Source organism: Podarcis gaigeae, assembly GCF_964106915.1.
Source record: "Podarcis gaigeae genome assembly, chromosome: 8".
NCBI lineage: Eukaryota > Metazoa > Chordata > Lepidosauria > Squamata > Lacertidae > Podarcis > Podarcis gaigeae.
Genome location: NC_139684.1, coordinates 27,328,481 through 27,350,398, shown reverse-complemented (window position 1 = coordinate 27,350,398; position 21,918 = coordinate 27,328,481). Strand labels below are relative to the sequence as shown.

General features: G+C 47.9%; 1 protein-coding gene across 7 annotated transcripts in view; it reads left to right on the top strand.

The window, feature by feature from the left end:
• KCNAB2 (potassium voltage-gated channel subfamily A regulatory beta subunit 2) overlaps nucleotides 1–21,918 on the top strand; it is a 384,406-nt gene that overhangs the window by 42,179 nt on the left and 320,309 nt on the right. The window contains exon 1 of one of the 7 annotated variants that reach the window (XM_083752729.1): nucleotides 10,756–10,988. The exons of the other annotated variants lie outside the window; for them this stretch is intronic. Coding sequence (XP_083608855.1) covers nucleotides 10,771–10,988 — 218 coding nt within the window. The 5' untranslated portion in view covers nucleotides 10,756–10,770. Of the gene's footprint in view, nucleotides 1–10,755; nucleotides 10,989–21,918 lie in introns of those variants that run through there. 7 annotated transcript variants of the gene reach the window in all.

The following is a 21,918-nucleotide window of genomic DNA, read 5'->3' as shown; positions in this document are numbered from 1 at the left end:
GTTTGAGGGAGGGGGCATTTTTGATGAACTGGAGGCCGGGTTTCAGCAGAACGCTGCTCTACCACCCTAGAGAGCCTCTACCAGTCGGTGTAGATGGACCAATAGCCTGGCTTCAGGTGAGACATCTTCCTACTTCACTTATATCAGTGACCTATTACCTGCATCATGTGCAGAAGGTCCCTGGTTCAATCCTGGCACCTCCAGGTAGTACCTCTCACCCTATAGATGAGTTAATGCAATGAATATATGGAGGCAGTTTTTGTAGGGGGTGTATGTTACAGGGCTAGGATTTTTTTAGTGGGGGGTGGAAAATCTTCTCATGGGAGAGCTTGTCCATTGCTCCTCCAAAATAGCTCCTTGTTTCTTCCCAGGGGAACATGCCAAGCTTTTATAATGATAAAGGAACAGGCTTGCCATTGGGTTTATAAACCATCTTCTTGACCTCTGGTGACACCCCTATCTTCTATGACCCCTTGGTCACACCGCGGTGTGACATTCAAAATCGGTTTCTAAGGCAGGATGTAAATACCGCCCATCAACAGTCACTTGATGACACATAGCTTAACACAGGGGTCAGCAACCTTTTTCAGCCGTGGGCCAGTTCACCGTCCTTCAGACCATGTGGTGGGCCGGACTATATTTTGGAAAGAAATAATGAACAAATTCCTATGCCCCACAAATAACCCAGATGTGCATTTTAAATAAAAGCACACATTCTACTCATGTAAAAGCACCAGGCAGGTCCCACAAATAAACCAGAGGTACATTTTAAATAAAAGCACACATTCTACTCATGTAAAAGCACCAGGCAGGCCCCACAAATAAACCAGAGGTACATTTTAAATAAAAGGACACATTCTACTCATGTAAAAACACGCTGATTTCCAGACTGTCCGTGGGCCAGATTGAGAAGGTGATTGGGCTGCTTCCAGCCCATGGGCCTTAGGTTGCCTACTCCTGGCTTAACATTTCGAACTAGGCTGTAAATTTTTTTGGGGGGGGGGATGAGATAGGGTGTGCCTTAATCCCAAGATCTGTACCCGAGGGACTATCTCTCTCTGCCAAAAAGGAAAGGATTGCGGTGCATTTTCTGGGCAAACAGAATACTTTCCAGAAGTCCTGGTTGCCAGCAGGCTTCCGCAGTGACTCCAGGTGGGGTCTGGCCAAGGCGGAAGAGAGAGGATCCTATTCCTTTAATCTGGACAGTATGCTTCCATTGATGCAGCCCAGTATTGCACACGCTTCACCACACTGTTGACCCATGTTAGCCTTGTGGTCTACCAAGACCCCTGAATCCTTTTCATGTGTCAAGCCAGGCATCCCCCATCCTATATTTGTGCACCTGATTATCCCTGTCTCAAGTGGAGAACCTTGCATTTGTCCCTGCTGAAACCATTTTGTGCATTTTCTGCTTAGAAGAAGAAGAAGAAGAAGAGTTTGGATTTGATATCCCGCCTTTCACTCCCTTTAAGGAGTCTCAAAGCGGCTAACATTCTCCTTTCCCTTCCTCCCCCACAACAAACACTCTGTGAGGTGAGTGGGGCTGAGAGAATTCAGAGAAGTGTGACTGGCCCAAGGTCACCCAGCAGCTGCAGGTGGAGGAGCGGAGACGCGAACCCGGTTCCCCAGATTACGAGACTACCGCTCTTAACCACTACACCACACTGGCTCTCTGCACCAGGAATTTGCCGCTCCCCTGCAACAAGAAGGTGAGTTTGACTAGGGCCAAAGTTTGCTGCTGCTTCTTTTAGCCAAGGTGACTTTCGCTCCATACTGTGGTTTGCCAAGGAAAAGGGATCCATCCCATCCTTGGCAAAGCTGCTCCTGACTTCTGGCTCTACCAGGAGCAGGGAGAGAGACTTCTGGCCCATCCCGAGCCATCCATCAACCCATCTCTCTGCCTCCATCGCCGCCTTGACAGCATCCGAGGCCTGGAAGGCACCTTCTCTCTGCACCTGACAGGTTTGCACTGAGAAGAAGTGAGTGATGGACGCCAGTCCTCATCAATCGGCTGCTTTCCCCAAATGCTTTTAGAACGAGAGGATCCTGAATAATTTAGCTCCCGTTTGGTAAAGGGGAGGTGGGGCGGGGTGGGAGAGAGATCCTTAATAGGCCTTAATGGATCTGCTGCTAAACATCTTTGACTCTGGAGGGACCTGCCTCAGTCCAGGATAGCTCTTGACGGCTGGCGTCGACACTCCCCTAATGAAAGCCACGCCTGTGCGCTCGTTAAGAGCCCTCCGTGCAAAACCTAACGAGCTAGAACTTTTATTTAATGAGCAGGATTCCGAGAAACCGGGTGAGTTTGGGCGGACACCGGAGCGATCGGGACCAGAGCGAGGGCAAGGCTTGTTGGAGATTTCACTGTTTCGCAGGAGAGAGGCTAGGAATCCTGAGGTCTTGATGGCGAGGAAGCCTTTGTTGGTGGGGGAAAGCGTGGCTGCCTCTTCCTTTAGGGTTTTGACCACCCAGCATCTATTCAGAGACAGACGGTTCCCCCCAGGTGATTCTCCATCTTTCTCCGCTTGACATCAGGGCATCTTCTCCAGGAAGTTTTGCGGTTATTTAAATTTTGGGGATAGGGATGCAAAACTTGGGTGGTGTGTTTGTTTTTGGATAAGTATGAGATGTTTGGAATTTGAGGAAAGATGAGAGATTTCAGCAATGGTTGGATTTTTATTTTATTTTTTGCATTGTATGGTGAGACAGGTTCTAGCAAAGGCAGAGAGCTATGGTGAACTCCAACCGACCTCCATTGTAGATGGGATGGTTCCGTTCGCTTTTCCCAGCCTGAAGGTTAAAACACGGAAATAAACTCTGAGTTCAATGGGATTTGCTTGTTAGCAAGCGTGTGCAGGATTGAACCCTTACAGAATCAGGCGGCTATTGTTGTTTCAGGGCAGCGGTGAGTTTTGATTTTAGAAAAGGAAGAAAGCAACCAGAAGATACTGGTTTCAAATCCCAGAAATGGCTGAGACTGTAGGAATTCACTCCTAATTCCTTCCTGTATTTAATTTCTTTTAAGTATTCTATGTGGTCCAGGGATGTCTCTGTGTGAAAATGGTATGTTATTTCCAGATCTGAGGTTGATTTCCCTTTAATTTTCTGTTTGTGCATTATGTGGCTGTGCGTCATTTTCCTTCCCTTTCTGCATATTATTTTAATTTAATTAATAAACCCTGCTATGCCGCACACTTACCATTCCTGCAGGATTGCCCAAAATGCCCATAAACCTTTGACCGCATATGCAAGGTTGGTTGCATACCTAGGAGTTGATGTGCTTGAGAGTTTCAAGAAGAATGAGCATAAGGGAATGACCAGAGTATTAGGCTGGAGAAAGCAGGGTCCTTGAACCCTGCCTGGAGTTGAATCTTATTGGGTGGCCCCTGGAAGCTTAGGGTCTCAACTTAATTTAGCTTTGAAGGTTGCTATGAGGATAATTTTACCACTTTCAGCTTCTTGAAGGAAGGGCTTCCATTGCACTCCCAAATCTCCTTTACAGACTCTTAGAATTGTAGAGTTGAAAGTGACCTCAGATCTATTCCAATCCCCCCTGCAATGCAAGAATCACAGCTAAAGATTCATCCAGCTTCTGTTTAGAAACTTCCATGGAAGGAGAATCCACCACTTTCTGCAGGAGTCCATTCCACTGTCAAACGGCTCTTTCCTTTTTTAATTTTATTTTTAATACTTTAATTTTGCTTTAAACAAATTCAAATAAATATAGACACCAAAATTACAAAAGAAAATTCCTTAATAATAATAATAACAATGAAAAAAGCTAAAAAAAAAACTACAAACCTCTTTCCATCACAGAATTCTTCCTAAAGATCAGTCAGAATTTCCTTTCTTGTAAATTGAATCCATTGGTTCGGGTCCTAAGAAATAGGATTTTCCCATCTTTGTAACAACCCTTTAGATATTTGACGATGGGTCTTGTATCACCCCCCCCCCCGCAGTCTTCTCCAGGCTAAACATAGTCAACTCCGTCAACCATTCCTCAAAAGGCTTGGTTTCCAGAACATGGTCACCCTTCTCAGCACACCTTCCACATCTGTGATACCCAAAAACGGACACAGATAGTCTAGATTAGTCAGTCTAAACATGCACCAACTAGCACATCTTGCTGCATGCCCACTACACAGGCTATATACCAGGGGTGGGTAACATTTTTCCTGCTAATGACCACATTCCCTTGGGAATATTCTATAGCAGGCCATATATGAGCAGTAGGTGGGGCCAGCTTTCTTCCCATTCTTCCGTTCCCCTTTCTTTCTCTTTCTGATACTCACTCCCCCCTCTCCAGAAGTCTAGAGCTGATTGCTTGCAAAGCGCTTTTGAAATTAGGGTAAGGGCTGCATGCAACTCTAAGGCTGCAGAATACCAACCCTTGTCCAATATGCACTCTGATCCTCCCAGACACTTGTGTGTAAATAACCAAGGGGGCAGGCAGAGACCCCACTTGAAATACTGTGTCCAGTTCTGGGCACCACGTCTAAGGAGGATATTGGCAGGCTGGAATGTGTGCAGCCTGGAATGTTTCGCCCTAAGGAGAGGAAACGGGGGGGGGGGGGTGATAGGAGAGCCACCTTAAAATATCTAAAGAGCTGTCACATAGAAGATGGAGAAAGCTTGTTTTCTTGTGGGTAGAACCCAAACCAACAGATTCAAATGACAAGAAAGGAGATTCCAACTAGACCTTTCTGCACGGAAAAGTCCATTCTTTTATCTGTCTGGAATCCTCCCACATTAAGCTTCAATGATCAAGAGGATTTTAGCTAATCAATTTATCAGCTAATTGTTGCAGTCTAGAGCTGCTTTCCCAGCTGGGGGCTGATTTATTTATTCCATTTATATTCCCATCTTTTCCCCTCCAAGGAGCTCAAGGTGGCATACATGGTTCTTCCCCTGCTCACAACAACCCTGTGAGGTAGGTTAGACTGAGGGGCAGTGATTGGCCCAAGGTCTCCCGGTGAGATTCATATGCAAGCAAGTCTTGGTCTGTAACTCTTAAGTGCTATAACACATTGACTCTCTGATTTGCCCTGATGGAGCCACTGCCACTACCCGCTGCACTTATCCAGGAGCAAGCCCCTTTGCACCTAGTGAAATTTGCTTCCCTGTAAACATGCCCCCGGGACGCGGGTGGCGCTTTGGATTAAACCACAGAGCCTAGGACTTGCCGATCAGAAGGTCGGCGGTTCAAATCCCCTGATGGGGTGAGCTCCCATTGCTCGGTCCCTGCTCCTGCCAACCTAGCAGTTCGAAAGCACATCAAAGTGCAAGTAGATAAATAGGTACCACTCTGGCGGGAAGGTAAACAGCATTTCTGTGTGCTGCTCTGGTTCGCCAGAATTGGCATAGTCATGCTGGCCACATGACCCGGAAGCTGTACACCGGCTCCCTCAGCCAGTAAAGCGAGATGAGCGCCGCAACCCCAGAGTCGGTCACGACTGGACCTAATGGTCAGGGGTCCCTTTACCTTTACCTTTTTAAACATGCCCCCCAGCTTTCATTTCAGTGCCTCCGCTACCATAGCTTTGAGGGATGCTGGCTTAGAGCATCGGCAAAGAACATCTGTGGTTGATAGACACCAGCTCCCTTCATCCCTGACAATTGGCCAACATGCTGGCCGATGGCAACTGGAGCCCAACAACCGCTGGAGGGCCACAGATAGAAGAATAGAATTGTAGAGTTGGAAGGGACCCCCAAAGATCATCCAATCCAACCCCTTGAAATGCAGGAAAATGACCCCCACCCCACCCCTGTCTTAGAGGCTGTTTGGATCAGCAAGCCAGACTGTGAGCCACAAACGGGTTCAACATTTCTGTATCCTGGGCCACTGAGGTGGGGGCACACCGCTTGCAATATCTCCAGCCCTCCCCAGATTGCATTACAGAGGAACTGGATTGAGCAACCTCTCACCATCCACTCCCCTTGGGACCAAAGAATCAGACTATAGAAAGAAGGCGGGTTCCCTTGCTGATATCAACGATCACTTTAAAAGCTGCAGTCTCAGCTACTCTAACAGCCTCGAGTGCTGCCTTTATCGTCCTAAACTCGAGGATTTCAGTGCAATTGATTGGAAATGAAATTTCGCAGGAATCCTTCATTCCTCTTCAAGCCTAATGGGTATTGATCAAGCCCAGAGCATCCCCTTTTGATGGGGGCCAGGGATGCCCATTGGCGGGTCTTTCCAAGGTTCAGTGTGACAAAATTTGCACAGCGGCCTCTGGTGCAGCGAAGGGGCTTTGTTATCCCTGAACAAAGGAATGGGGAAGGAAATGGACAGAAAGGGACATTTCCTTCCAGTCATTCGTCGTCCCTCTCTCTCTCTCTCTCTCTCTCTCTCTCTCTCTCACACACACACACACACACACACACACACACACAAACACATACAGTGTCCCCATGCAATGGACTTAACCTCCTACAGTTAAAAATCACCTTAATAATAATTGGAATCAAAATATTATTCAAACTAATAATAATGTGAATGACCGTGGATCTAAGATGATGATTAAATGAATTTCAGTAACAGAAAATAAAGGGCTGAAAGAACAAAGAAAACGAGGAGGAAAAAAGTGTAGAAAATAAAATAAGAAAGAAAGGTATGGTATGGTATAATACGACAAATATAATCAGTTACATTTCCATACATTAATATATAGATATATAACTAATTGTTGTTGTTGTTTAGTTGTTTAGTCGTGTCCAACTCTTTGTGACCCCATGGACCAGAGCACACCAGGCACTCCTGTCTTCCACTAATATTATAATAATAACAACTAATATTATAATATAATATTTTATATAATAATAACTAATATTATTGTCCAGATGCACTGTCTAATTGACAGTGGACCTAAGTTGCAGGAACCAAGGATGTTGTCTTATACTGAGTCAGATCATTTGGTCCATTTAGTTCAGTACAGTGACCAGCCTCAACTCTCTCTTTTTTTGCCCAGTTCTCTTTTAAAGCCATCCAAGTCAATGGCCACCCCTGCCTCCTTTGGGAACGAGTTCTGTAGTTTAACTCTGTGCTCTCCTGACATTCAGCTACATTGGCTGTCCACAGATTCCTGTGTTATGAGAGAGGAAGAAAATCTTTCCTCTGTCCACTTTCTCCATGCCATGCATTATTTCATAAACTCCTACCATGCTGTCTCTCATTCGTGTTTTCTCCAGAGTTCAGAATGCTGCATCCTTTCATCACAGGGGAGTCATTCCATCCCCTCCTTGATCATTTTGGCTGGCCTTTTCTGAACAGAGCCCCCTCCTCTGTCTCATCTCTCATCCCTCCATCCTTAAAAAGCTGCCTCATGCTGAGCCAGACTCCACCTCGCTTGTTATTGTCAACACCAGTGTTTCCCAAACTCGGGTCTCCATCTGTTTTTGAACTACAATTCCCATCATCCCTGACTACCCTTCCTGCTAGCTAGGGATGATGGGAGTTGTAGTCCAAAAACAGCTGGAGACCCAAATTTGGGAAACACTAGACACGTGACTGGCTGCAAAGGCTCTTCAGAGTTTTAGGCAAGGTCCTCTTTCCTACCTGGAGATGCCATTGGAGATTGAACCTAGAACTTTGTGTGTGCAAAGCGGTTGCTCTACCAAAGAGCTAGATTTCAGGGAACCATTTAGTTGAACTGTGGTCCTATCGGCTTCTAAAAGCAGTAGCTATGGTGGTAAAGAGCTCAAGTCCACTATAATCTGAGCACCACAAGTTCACGACAGAGGTTACCGCACAAACCACCGCATGTGTGGTCACGCTCTTTCCCCATCTCCTTGCTTGGAGAAATGTTTCTGGTGCCGTCTCCCACCATTGGTGGTCTGGGGCAGCCAGCAAGACATCTTAGGCAGATGCAGTGAAGAGAGAAACCCTGTGCCCTGATGTCTGTTGAGGGCAGATGTTTCCTGGATCAGCCCCAGCTGAAGGTCTGAGCCGCCTGGCAGGATCCACTGCAGCTGAAAAGCTTGGCTTGGGTAGAGGAATGCAGCACCACGGTTGGTGCAGAGAGATTATGAGAGTTTCTTTCTTGAAAATGTAGCCTGCTCAGTTGAGCGAGAAGACATTCATTTACAGCAGGGTTGAGGAACCAGTAGCCCTCCAGGTCTTGCTGGGACTGGGAAGTGGAGCCCATTAACAGCTGGAAGACCACAGGATCCCCATCACTGACCTAAGAAACTTGCAGGGCAGGCAGGATGAAGCAGCTGAGATCCCATGCATGCATCTTCTAAGAAGCAAAGAAGGTCCCCTCTGTTTCATCGCAAGCACCTGGTGCTTGGAAGTAGGCAGTCTCTCTGTGAAGGTTCATCCCTTGGGAGGGAAGATGGACCATGGTCCCTCAAGCACTGGGTGAAGCTTGGCTATTTAAGATGCTCCAATAAGTTTTAAGGTGGAGTCTGGACTCAGGCTCTGTCATGAAGATAAGAAGAGTCCTGCCGAGTCAAGCAAGTGGCCCATCTAACAGCATTCAGAATGCCACCACACCATATATTTCTATAACGGCATTATGATAGTGGTGCTTTCATTTTCAGTTCTTCTCCTATGAAATTCCTCTAGCATGGAATTTGCCCTTTTCCCACTGGGTCAACGTCTTCATTGAGCTATCTGCTATGAACCCAAGGTCTCAATCCTGGTCCATCACTGCCCTTTCAGCCCCCTGAGCATGTTTGTGAAATTAAGATTTTTTTTTTTGCCCTAACATACCCTCCCTGGTTGGATGGAGATCTGTTGTATATTAATAAGGTTTGGAGGTTTTCAGGTCTGCGTTTTAATCATTCATACACAGCAGCTGTCTAAATCATTCATATTTTGTGTTGATGCCATCTACCCATTTCACCCTGAGAATCTGTTCCTCATCTTCTTCTTTTTTCCATTCCATAGTAGATAGTGCCAAGCTATTTAGAATCTTTCCAGGGCACTTTGTGTTTGGTTTTGTTTTTCCTGTGCTTCCTCCTCCCTTCCCCCCCTTCATTTCCCCCCTCCTGCTCTGTCTCCTTGACTTTTGACTACAACCCTTTCTCATCCATCCCCCAAAATGGGTCTGTGCTTGCTAAGAACACAGTGGCCGTTCCTGTGAGACTCTGATGTGATGCTGGATGAAAGCAGCAGGCTCAGTGTGACCTTCACAAACCCTCTTCTGGTTTCATGGAAGGGTGCATTGTCAGTGTGTTGAACCTGTTGAGGATGGAGCTGGAAATCTTTGGGTCTGAACAACCTCTGTTGGTCAAAGAGTATGCAAACTTGCCTTGATTTCCCAGTGTATCTCCCAACAAGCATGGTTGGTGGTCAGAAATGATGGGTGTTGCAGTCCAGCAACTTTTCAGCCATGGGAAGTACATTGGCTTGTACACATTACCCTAGAGAGTAGGGGCTGGCATGGGAACAGTGCCGGATTTGCGTATAAGCTATAGCTTAGGGCCCCACTCTCTTGGGGCCCCCCAAAAAAATTAAAGGGGAAAAACTGGATGGACATTTCCAAAATATAAAATAAAAAACAAATAAAATAAAACCTACATACAGCAACAGTGTTTTGTGTTGTTTAGGCTCCTATGATGTAAGTAATGGGCCCTGCCTGCTAGCCTGCTCCCTAAAATATCACTGGTTTGCTCATTTCTATATATAGGGTGCCTACATTCTGCATGTACAAATGGTTTTAGATACCTATTAGGTCCATAAATTACCATATGGCATATATTCAACACAAAAAAACAGCGACAATTTGTTGTTGACAAAGGACTGCTGGACATATAAAGGGCCCCATTCCCTTCAGTAGCTTAGGGCCTCATCAAACCTAAATCCGGCCCTGCATGGGAGGCAGGTCCAAATTTTGAAAATCAAGGCCCAGCAATCGTAGTTGCCAACACTTTAACCTCCCTGGCTCTTCTGCCTTTAACAGCTGCTGTTTCTGCAGGCAGTAGCAGGTGACCATATTTGACCTCCCTGTAATTCTTAAAGTGAAAAGCAGGCCAGGGTTTCGTGATAGTTTTTCTGGTCAAATTGGCAGTGCTGATGACTATTCCTCCGTTGCCAATCAAGAGTCAGAACACTTTGGCTAAGATGTGCAGAAAAGGCAGTTCCCAACATTCTTTGTCATGCTTCAGAGTGACCAACGGACAGATCTTGGGGACAATGTATTGCATAGGAAGCTGCCTTAAACAGAGTGAAACCAATTGGTCCATCTAGCTCAGTGTTGTCTACACTGACTCACAGCGGCTCTCCAGGATTTAAGTTGGGGCAGGGGAGAGAGAAATCACCCTTTGTTCTGCCTTTGCACCCAGCATCTGAGTCTTTGGGTTGTCCATTGCTGGAGATGTATTCTCAAATGATAGCTTAGGCCAACCTCCAGATGTTGGACTGCAACTCCCATCATTCCTTGCAGCAAGCATCACCAGGGATAACAGGAACTGTTCTCCTACAACATCTGGAGTGCCACAGATGTTTCCTACCACACCTACAGCAAACTTCCAGCAGCCCTGGTGCACTTAACTCCATTCCTATTTGTACAGGGCCCAGAGTTGGTTCCTTTTCCTTCCCACCCGATAATGAACCCAGTTTGGTTCTGAAGCATGCATACTCTGTGGCCAACAGAGCAGGCTGGCTTAGTCAAAGCAATGTGAATTGGAGGCCAGCTAGGGGAGACTATTGCAGTGTTGGTGGCAGGTTGATTTGGGCCCCTTTGGCTAGGAAGCGAGTTTGGTTCACCTGAGCACGATTCCCTTTAACGCCTGGGAAATTCACAGATCCCCCCGTCAGGCAGCATCATGCTGTCCATGACGTACAGCGGGAGCCTCCGGAGCGTGGCCAGTAGGTGCCATTCAGAGTGGGGGCTGCACCAGATCCAGCAGACGGACACGGTGGAACTGCAGAGGCTCAGGGATGTCCGGGTGGCAGCCCAGGCCAGGATCAGGGAGGAGTTCCTGCGGATGCACGGGCTGTCCCTGGATGAGTGCACAGCGCAAATGACCGGCATGAAGTATAGGTAAGCAAAAGCAACTTTCTCAAGGGGAGGGAGCCAGCATGCCAAGGGTGGGGAACTTTTTCTTGCAGGCCTAGAGCCTCACTCACAACTGCATAAGCTTCTAGGGGCCACCTGCAATGAAATAGTAGTAATAATAATATTTCTGTCCATCCTTTCTCCCAAGCTGTGATTCAAGGCAGTTTCCAACATTTAAAAGCAAGGTAGTTAAAAACAACAATTAAAATACATAATTTAGAACCAGCAGTCAAAGTAAAATGGTACCTTGGTACTCGAACAGCTTGGCTCCCGAACAAATCGACTCCCAAACGCCGCAAACCTGGAAGTAAGTGTTCCGGCTTGTGAACATTTTTCGGAAGCCGAACGTCCGATGTGGCTTGAGTCCAGGAAGCTCCTGCAGCCAATCGGAAGCCACGCCTTGGTTTTCGAACGGTTTTGGGAGTTGAACAGCCTCCTGGAACAGATTAAGTTCCAGAACCAAGGTACCACTGTATAGCTTGCCCTGACGGCAGTCTAGTGATCAGCCATGCCTGCTCCTAAGTTTCCAAAAGCCTGTCTGAACAGGAAGGTCTTAGCCGACCAATGGAAGGATAATGGAGAGGGAGCCAGTCGCACCTCTCTTGGAAGGGAATTCCACAAACTGGGTGTTCAGCCACAGAAAAGGCACTTTCCCTCTCTTGTGTCACTACCAGCCATGTCTCTGATGTCGATGGGACCGAGAGAAGGTGCTCCCCATAGGATCTCAGCACACAAGAAGGCTTGTGTAGAGAGCTATAATCTTCCTGGTAGCCTGGTCCCAAGCCATATATGTAACCATAAGTGAGTGGGAAAGAGCAGGGAAAGAGAACACTGGAGGGCTGGGCATGTGGGAGAGGACCCTAGTTAGTGCAGAGGAAGAGTGCGGGGGGGGGGGAGCTAAGGGATTATTTGACCTGGGCAGGAAGAGAGTGCTGGCGGAGGAAGAGGGCAGGGGGAACGCCCCCTCCAGGTTCCATACCAGGTAGGGTATCATCGCAGCCCCCCCAATGCGCACCACGCACTACCAGGATGCACACTGCACACCCCTCTGCACCGTGCGCCATGCACCACGCCCCTGAGGGCAGCATGTCACACCCCTGGGGCACACGCCATGCTCCCGGGATGCGCGCCAGCCACATTCCCGCCTGTTCTCTGCCCCCGGTGCCAGAGCATGGAGCTCCGCCACTGGAGGAGAGTAAAAAACCTCCTGAAGTGTCAGAAGTAGCTACTATTCCACATTTTTCTCCCTTCTATCAGGCCACTTTTTTGAAGGGGGGGTGAGGCTCTTCCAGCACCCCATGTTTTATAAACCACCTGCATATAATTTTATGGAATAAAGAATAAATGGAATGGAATGCCTCCTTACACCACAGGGCCCTAACCTTGGTCTTAAGATGCGTGTCTGATCTCCTGTGTTCTCCTTTTTTAATGCCCGTTTAAAGGCGTTAGGGCGATCCCAAAGGAATCTGGAGACGGCATTTAGTCCGGTCTCCGATCCACCGAGCTGATAGGCTAAATTACTGAAACGGAACACTAGCAGTGTCTTGGTCAATGGCAGGAAATCTCCGCCTGCCTTTTCTGGGTTCACGGTAGTCAAAAGGACCTGCCATAAAAATGCCACTAGATGGCGCTCTCCTCCTTACACATCAGTGTGTCTGTGTATTTGCGTATGGTAGGATTGACATTTCTAGCAGCCAAGGCTCCTTTTAGGTCACCGCTTCCCAGGCTGTGGAGTCCACCCTGCAAGTGAGGCACGCAGCCTGTGCAAGAGGTTCAGGGGCTTTATAAGTAAACCCCAAATGCCCTGCAGTCTGATGGTTGGTGTGCTTGCATTCCCACAAAACTAAAAAACAGTGAATAACTTCATCGGTACTATAAATATTTCAACAAATTCCACATGAATAGGGGCATTTTTTGCTTGCAAACCTAGGGCAGCAGTTACAAAACAACAACAACAACAACAACAACAACAACAACAAAATAATAATAATAATAATAATAATAATAATAATAATAATAATAGTTTTATTGTTTATATCCCGCCCATCTGGCTGGGATTCCCCAGCCACTCTGGGCAGCTTCCAGCAAAATAAATAGTTAAACCTACAGCTGAAATGCACAAAACCAGCAACTGCCAAAAACCTTAAGCTCCGGATTTCACGTGATAATAATTTGGTAGGTCACCAAGAAAATCTGGACTTGTCGTACTCAAAAGGCTTGGGGACCACTGCTTTTGGTGGTGTCATATGCACATGGGAGATGGTTATGCTTCAGGGCTTAAAGAACAACTCGGTGACTACGTGAGCAAGGCCCAATCCTGCGGCTGTACAGTGGTACCTTGGGTTAAGTACCGTATTTTTCGCCCCATAGGACGCACCGCCCCATAGGACGCACCTAGATTTTTTGGGGGGGGGAATAAAGGGGAAAAAAATTATTTCCCCCCCAGGCGCCCGAGCTTCCCCCGACCCCAGCCCCCAGAACAGGCTGCTGCCTGCAAGCCTTGCTAGCCCGACGGGACTTCCCGCAGGGGATGCGAGGCTTGCGGACATCTGCCCGAAGCATGGGGCGTGCTCCGCAGCGCATCCCATGCTTTGAGCTGCAGGCTGCTACCCCAAGCCTTGCACGCCCGGCGGGACCTCCCGCCGGGCACACAAGGATTGCGGACATTTGGCTGAAGCACGGGGCATGCTCTGCAGCACGCCCCATGCTCCGCGCTGCAGGCTGCCGCCCGCAAGCCTTGCGCGCCCGGGGGGAGTTCCCCCGGGCGCACAAGGCTTGCGGACACCTGCACGAAGCACGGGACGTCCTCCAGAGGGCTCCGCACTGCAGGCTGAAGGGTCCCGCCGGGCGCGCAAGGCTTGCGGATAGCTTCCTGAAGCCTGGAGAGCGAGAGGGGTCGGTGCGCACTGACGCCTCTCACTCTCCAGGCTTCAGCGAAAGCCTGCATTCGCCCCATAGGACGCACACACATTTTCCCTTCATTTTTGGAGGGGAAAAAGTGCATCCTATGGGGCGAAAAATACGGTACTTAATTCGTTCCAGAGGTCCTTTCTTAACCTGAAACTGTTCTTAACCTGAAGCACCACTTTAGCTAATGGGGCCTCCCGCTGCCACCGCACCACCAGAGCACGAATCCTGTTCTCATCCTGAAGCAAAGTTCTTAACCCGAGGTACAATTTCTGGGTTAGTGGAGTCTGTAACCTGAAGCATAAGTAACCCGAGGTACCACGGTATATATACATGTATACACACACACACATGCTTAAGAACATGGGATTGCATTTAATCTGTCAAACAACATAAAAGCCGTTTCTGAAAATGGAATATAGTGCATAATCAGCACTCATTTCAGGGAGTCCAGAAAAAAACTAACCCATTTTTCTTAACCCAGAAAATCATGGCAATAAAGTGATGAAATTCGGGTTTCTATGCTGGCATACAGTTCTTTCCTGCTGTTTCCGTGGGGGAATCATGGAGGGAACACACAGGCATGTATGTAAGGAAAGGGGAGTGAATAGCAACATTGTCCAAAGATGTATGTTGTCATACCACAGACACTGGTGTGAATGAAATTTAGCAAGACTTCTCGGTATATTGGTCAGAAAGCCGCAATTCCATAGCAGGTACTGCAGAGTGAAAGGAATGTTAGAAAATGAGACGGAAGTGCTAGCATTATAATGAGGAAGGCTAATGCAATAATCCCCACATCTGAAAGCACCCCCAAAGAAAAACAAGCAAGCAGGAATGCAACAGTCCCCACTTGTGTTTACCAGGAGCTAGTAATGCAGAGGCATCCTTCCTCTGATCCTCCAGGCAATGCGCATCCATAGTGCCAAGTAGCCACTGATAGCCTTGTCCTCCAGAAGTCTGCCTAATCTCCGTTCAAACCCATCAAATTGGGCAAACATTGCCACTACCACACCTTATGGTAAGGTAAAGGTAAAGGGACCCCTGACCATTAGGTCCAGTCGTGACCGATTCTGGGGTTGCGGCACTCATCTCGCTTTACTGGCCGAGGGAGCCAGCGTGACTAAGCTGCTTCTGGCAAACCAGAGCAGCGCACGGAAACGCCGTTTACCTTCCCGCCGGAGCGGTACCTATTTATCTACTTGCACTTTGACGTCCTTTTGAACTGCTAGGTTGGCAGGAGCTGGGACTGAGCAATGGGAGCTCACCCTGTCGCGGGGATTTGAACCGCCGACCTTTTGATCGGCAAGTCCTAGGCTCTGTGGTTTAACCCACAGCGCCACCCGTGTCCCTACTTCTCCCTTAAGAGAGCTCAATTTGGAGCATCACAGAGACAGGAAAAGACATCACACCCACTGTGGAAGCCTTTTAGGAAACCAAAGTATCCATAAACATCAAGAGATTTGGTGAAAATAGTTTTTTGGGTCTCTTCTCCTGAACAGAAACAGAGACACTCCTCCTTGTGGCTTAGTGATTGGGGCAGGAAGGCTAGAAAAGCAAATCTCCGCTCTGAGGCTGCCAACCTGTGTGCGCTGACCCAGTGCAGCTTACATGTGGATTGGGTTGCACTGTGGATGGAGTGTTTTCACAGCTTTTGGTCAGTGATGATTTGCACCTGGCAAAGCTGAATCCGAATCTCTTTACACCTGCAGCTTTTGTTTCCTAGCTGCAGCGCAGTCTTCCAAATTCCTTCCTTCACAGAGCGTTGTCTTTATTTTCCGCTTTCATTTTCTGCTGTCGCTACAAAACGTCACACAAAAATGCAACTTCATGTAGAGGCTTCGGAGCAGTTTGCCTGATCTCAGCAAACTCTGTATTATCCTGCATCGGTGCAGTACTGTTGCACAGATGCAAGTAAATATGAAAGTGTGCCCTATTTCACAATTGCCTTGTGCACCCACACTGGCACTTTCAGAAAGTTACGGAATACTTAATGATAATAAAGTTAATTCTAGTCTGGCTTTTCCTTGAGCTAGGAGCTGAGTCTCAAGAGCAGGTACTGCAGTTACCTCCAAAGTCTTGTGCCTTGGCCAAATGTCTCCCATTAAGCTTATTGTAGGCATTACAATACCATCCTTAAATAGAAGGGTCCACATGCCTGCTGGCTTGGTTATTAAAGATCCAAGATAAAGGAGGGCTGCTTCTTGGTAACAAAGCTTTCCCCTTTTGCTCATCTAGATTAGAGATCTTGTTAAGCAAGGCCCTTTGTTACTGTATTACTGGCATGGCAGGTAAAAGGAATCAGCCAGGACCTGAGTAGAGTCAGAATTTTTGGTTCTCCCTCTCCGAAGGCTCACCTGCCCTGGTTGAACACTGCGAGAATAGGATGCCAGACTAGATGGGTCTTTGGCCTGATCCAGCAAGCTCTTCTGATTTTTTTAGGTAATACTTATGAATACCAGTTGCTGGAAGCCACAGGAAAGCAGAGTGCTTGTGGACTTCCCCATTGGGGCATCTGGTTGGCCACTGTGACAACAGGATGCTGGACTAGATGTATCCTTGGCCTGATCCAGCCTCTTCTGTCCTGTCATTTTCATTCTTCCTAGGTGGACGGTGCAATAATAATTCATGAAGATTTGCAAGTGCACTGTTGAACTCTGGCTCCTGTGGCTCATCCTGGTTCTGATCCCACCTCCGAAATAGCAGTCCTTGTTTTTGAAAGGGCATTGCTTTCCTCCTCTGCCCACCCCTCCAGCCACACACTTCCTGAGAGCAGGATCTTTAACGAAGGCAGAGGCCCCAAATGCCAAGCGCTTGCTGTGATGCTAAGTTATTCAAAGCCCTGCTGCCTTTTCCACCCTTGGGTGCCTGCGTCCGGGAAGGATTGTTCAGCAAGCAGCCATCCTGCAGGCAAGAGCTGGCAATTTCCCCCCTGCCCCAGGCCTTGTATGAGAGAAACCTGAGAGCCAAGATGCCCCGTTGAGCTGGCAGATCGACTCGGAGGGCGGGAGCAGCTGGCATCCCATGAATATTGCATGCCCTTCCCTGCCCTGGCGCAGAGGGACCATGAATATTTCAAGTGGCTCTGTTTATTAGTTTTGACGGATCGAAGGATGTTTGGGAGAGTGTCTGGTTACGCTCGCCTAATAAGGGTTGATATATTATTAATCTCTCCTGGGGCCTGCAAAGTCAGGCGGGGAGCTGGAAGTTCGTCAGGACCACCGAAACCTTTAAAAAAATGTTGATAAACTAAAAACCAGATTAAACAATATCAACAGCCTACTTGTCTGGGGAGATGCTGAATTGTACAGGCAACACTATGCAATTGTAGGCTCCTAGGTAAAAGGTAAAGGGACCCCTGACCATTAGGTCCAGTTGTGGCCGACTCTGGGGTTGCGGCGCTCATCTCGCTTTACTGGCAGAGGGAGCCAGCGTACAGCTTCCGGGTCATGTGGCCAGCACGACTAAGCCGCTTCTGGTGAACCAGAGCAGCGCACGGAAACACCGTTTACCTTCCCGCCGGAGTGGTACCTATTTATCTACTTGCACTTTGATGTGCTTTCGAACTGCTAGGTTGGCAGGAGCAGGGACCAAGCAAAGGGAGCTCACTCCGTCGCGGGGATTTGAACCACCAACCTTCTGATCGGCAAGCCTTAGGCTCTGTGGTTAGGCTCCTAGGAGATGCTCCCAAAGACATCAAGCTATCTTCCACTGTGTCTGGCCACTGGTCCATCTAGCCCAGTGTTGTCGACATTGACTGGCAGTGGCTTTCCTGGGTTCCAGGCAGGGAATGTTCCCACTGAGTCATGGCACTTCCTGGAGCAAGGGCACACCTCAACCCCCAAAGAAAGCGGGACTTAATTTGTGCAGAGCCTTCGAAGTGCATGCTGGGTTTTGGAAAATGGTAAAGCAAGAGATGCAATTCTGATCAAAGATTAGAAATCCTTGCCGGAGAGCTTAATTTAAACCCCACAAATGAAAACAAAATCCAAATGAGGGAAATGGATGGGGTTAAGGGAAGCAATTTCCCACTGATGAATTTCAATGGCTGAATCAGCCGCCGTCAACCCTGGGTGTGTTACAGGCATGGTGTCGGATGAGCTCAAATGCTTGCGTTTCTGCTCCCATGGAAAAGAACTAGCTGCATAAAAGAGTTACGTTTCTTCCTGAGACTATAGAAAGGAATGAGGTACCATATTTTCTGTGCATAAGACGTCCCCTATTTTTTTAACCCAAAATTAAGAAATTAAGTTATTTAGCTTTGGGGGGGTGGGAGAGGTCACTTCCACCAATCGCTTGCCCGCCACTGCGCATTGCTTGTCACAGCCACTGCCGATCACACACCTCACCACAGCCACCAATTGTCTGCCCGCTCATCGCCATCCACCAGCCCACCCGCCCATTTGCCGCAGCTACCGATCATCTGCCTGCCTCCCCACAGCAACCAATTGCCTGCCCAATTGCTGCAGCCACAACCAATCGCCAGCAGGCCTTGCCGCAGCTGCCAATCACCTGCCCAATCGCTGCTGCCAATCTTATGTTTGCTGCTGCCATTAATCGCACGTCCCTCCTCTGCATTCACTATCCGTGTATAAGACGACACCCAATATTTCCCTAATTTTTCAAGCAAAAAGCATAGTCTTATACATAGAAAAATACAGTAATCTGTGTGGAAGAGGGGTGGGCATTGGTGTTTTAACTTGATTTGTAGTAAAAGGTAAAGGACCCCTGGACAGTTAAGACAGTCAAAGGTGACTATGGGGTGCTGCACTCATCTCGCTTCCGGCCGAGGGAGCCAGCGTTTGTCTGCAGACAGCTTTCCGGGTCATGTGGCCCACATGAATAACCGCTTCTGGCATAGTGGGACACCATGACGAGTGCCAGAGCACACAGAAACGCAGTTTACCCTCCTGCCACAGCAGTACCTATTTATCTACTTGTACTGGTGTGCTTTCAAACTGCTAGGTTGTCAGAAGCTGGGACAGAACAGTGGGAGCTCACCCCGTTGCACAGGTTCGAACCACCATCCTTCTGATCAGCAAGCCCTCAGGAAGTTTGTTTAACATGGAGAAAGTCTGAATCCAGCAAATCACTCTTGGGAGAGGAATCAGATAAGAGCTCCCTTTTCTCCTGTCTTCCTATTCCCCCAATCTGCAACACCTCACCTGCCATCCAGGAAAATTATGCTGTGTCTGATTTTAAAGGTCCACAGATAGCTCACCTTATTTCACTGCCTTGGATTCAGTAATACGTTAACCATAAAGCTTCCAGCTACATGAATTAACTGCCTGTTGTACTCTTACTGGCTATCTAAAGGAAGACAAATGGGGTTCCAGAAGTTGCGCAGGATCAGTCCTTGAAGGTTCTCCAAGGGAAAGAAATTCCAAAGTTGAGAGGCAGCCACTCAGAACACCTCTTTGCTGTCCTACCTCAGCCCTTAGATGGAAAGAGGCCTATTCTAGTCCATATAGTGATTGCAACCAGATGGGGAATTCAGCACCACAAACAGCTCCACATGGCACTACAGCTAGAGAGACCTTTGAATGTTGATACACTACCAGACAAACTTTTGGTTTAGGAGATTTTAACAGGGCCACAGCTTACTCTGGTTGGCCAGCTTCATCTCTGCTGCAAGAAACCCAGTTGTTAAAAGTTTTGCCAACCATTGGCTCCCAACAGAATCGGGGAGACCATGGCTCTGTTGTGATGTCCAGGCTAGAGCCTTAAAACTCTTAAGGATGGCAACACAATTCCCCCAGGGTGGAAAGGTGGTGACAAGGTGAGCTCCCTGTGCACTGCACATTCTGGGGAAATGAGGTCATCGAGGGTTGGAAATGGCTCTGTCATCTCAGTGTCAGAGGCAGGAGGGTGTGGTTGGCAGAGAGTGGACTGAAGTTAGTGGGGCAGTGCTCAGTTCACCCTAATGGTGCCAGTCTCTACTGTGCTCAAGTATGACCTTGTCTAGACCAGCCTCTTACAATGTTGGGGCCCCTCGGCCACCTTAGCCAATGGTCAGGAATGAGGCACACTGTAGTTCAGCAGTCTCTAGAGGGAGCTAGATTGATCACCTCGGCTCTAGATGCTACATTTGCCTGGGGGATCCCCATGGCAAATATTACACAGAAACACACTCATTGGTTGGACTACTTGAAGTAAGGTGCTGGGCAAATCCTGCCTTCTTGCTTCTCTCTGTATCAAGGTTTTGCTTTTTTGTTTTCTTCTTCCGCGACTTTTGGTCAACCTAGGGCCTTCCAGAGATTGCTGAACTACAGCGTCCATTGGTCACCAGCCAGGGCTCCTCCCTCCTCCTTTTGAGCAACCCCCACTTCCACGCAAACCACCAGTTTGAAGCCACCACCCACTCCTCTTATTCACACCATTTTATGCCCCTGCCTTCATCTTCAACTCTTTGCTGATGTCATGCAAATCCAGAATTGTTAATGAAGCACTACAGGTCCTCCAGTGGGGGTTGTATGATGGTAGACCGACACACACACATATGGAGAGATGATAGATAGATAGATGATAGATATAGATAGATAGATAGATAGATAGATAGATAGATAGATAGATAGATAGATAGATGATAGATAGATAGATAGATAGATAGATAGATAGATAGATATATCTGGTTCCTGTCTTTCCTTTGCTCCAGACCAGCTAGTCTTTGAATCCATGGGATATTTTCCCCTGCCACTGCTTGCCCCAGAGATCCAAAGAGCAGCTTTTCCTTTTCACAACTGCCTCACCTATGAGCCTGCAGGATCACCATCCCTTCTTCTTTCAGGAGCATGGAGGTCTTTGTGGATTGGGTTTTTTTGTGTGTGTTTTTAAGAGTTTCCCCAAATTGAATTGAGTGCTGCAATCAGGAGCTGAAGTAAATCTGGATTACGTTGGCTGTATGGATTAAGGAGCTTGCAAGCAGAAGGGAGGAAACGCCAGGCGTTTGGTGATCACTGAATCTTATAAAAAATGGTTAATGAATCTGTGCTGGAAGAAGGTGGTGTGGGCTTAGGAGAGATCAGAGATGCTGAGATGGCCTCTCTGACCCTAGAATCACCTGGCTAGTTTGGCGTGCCAGACTAGGACTTGGGAGACCAGGGTTCAAATCCCCACTCAGCCATGGATGTCTCACCAGATGACTTTGGGCCAATCACAGCCTCTCAACTTAAGCTACCTCACAGGGTCATTGTGACGATTAAATGGCAATGGGGAGAACCACATACCGTATTTTTTGCTCCATAAGACACACTTTTTTCTTCCTAAAAAGTAAGGGGAAATGTCTGTGCATCTTATGAAGTGAATGCTGCACGGAGGAGGGATGTGTAAGCGGCTCCTGTCCGCTTTGCTGCTTTAAAGCAAGCCACAGAGGGGGCGACGGACGGGAACCATGGCTCCCCTTCCTTCCCTCCTCCGTGGCTCGCTTTAAAGCAGCAAAGTGGACAGGAACCGCCTGCTTTGCTGCTTTAAATAGTTTAGTACAACATTTGATTCAGAATATTTTTTTGTGTGTTTTCCTCCTCTAAAAACTAGGTGCGTCTTATGGAGCGAAAAATATGGTATATGCCACCTTGAGCTCCTTCGAGGGAAAGGTGGGGTGTGAATGCAATGAATGAAATGAAAAACATGCAGCATTGACTAACTTTTTCAGGACCGAAAAGCCTGGGTGAAACCTTGGGGGTGTTGGTGTTGGGGAGAATTCCATAAAGACAAGGAGAAAAACAGAAGGGGCAGGTTCTTCAAATGCCTCCTTCCCTCGCCCCCTCTCCTGCCCCATCATTCCTTCTCAGAGAAGAGCCAAGGCACCAGAATAAACTCTCTGTGTCAGCTCATGCCCCGGAGGCAGAACGGGGCAGGAGCAACTTGCCGTGTGCTAATTCATCCTTGTGTGGGCGTTGCGCATGGCAGGCTCAGAGCGCTGCTTAACAGCGCAGAGAAATGTCCCTCTGCAGCAGAGATCCCAATGCACAGAGGCTCGTTTTGCTAAGCAAGACGATCTTTCCCCCTT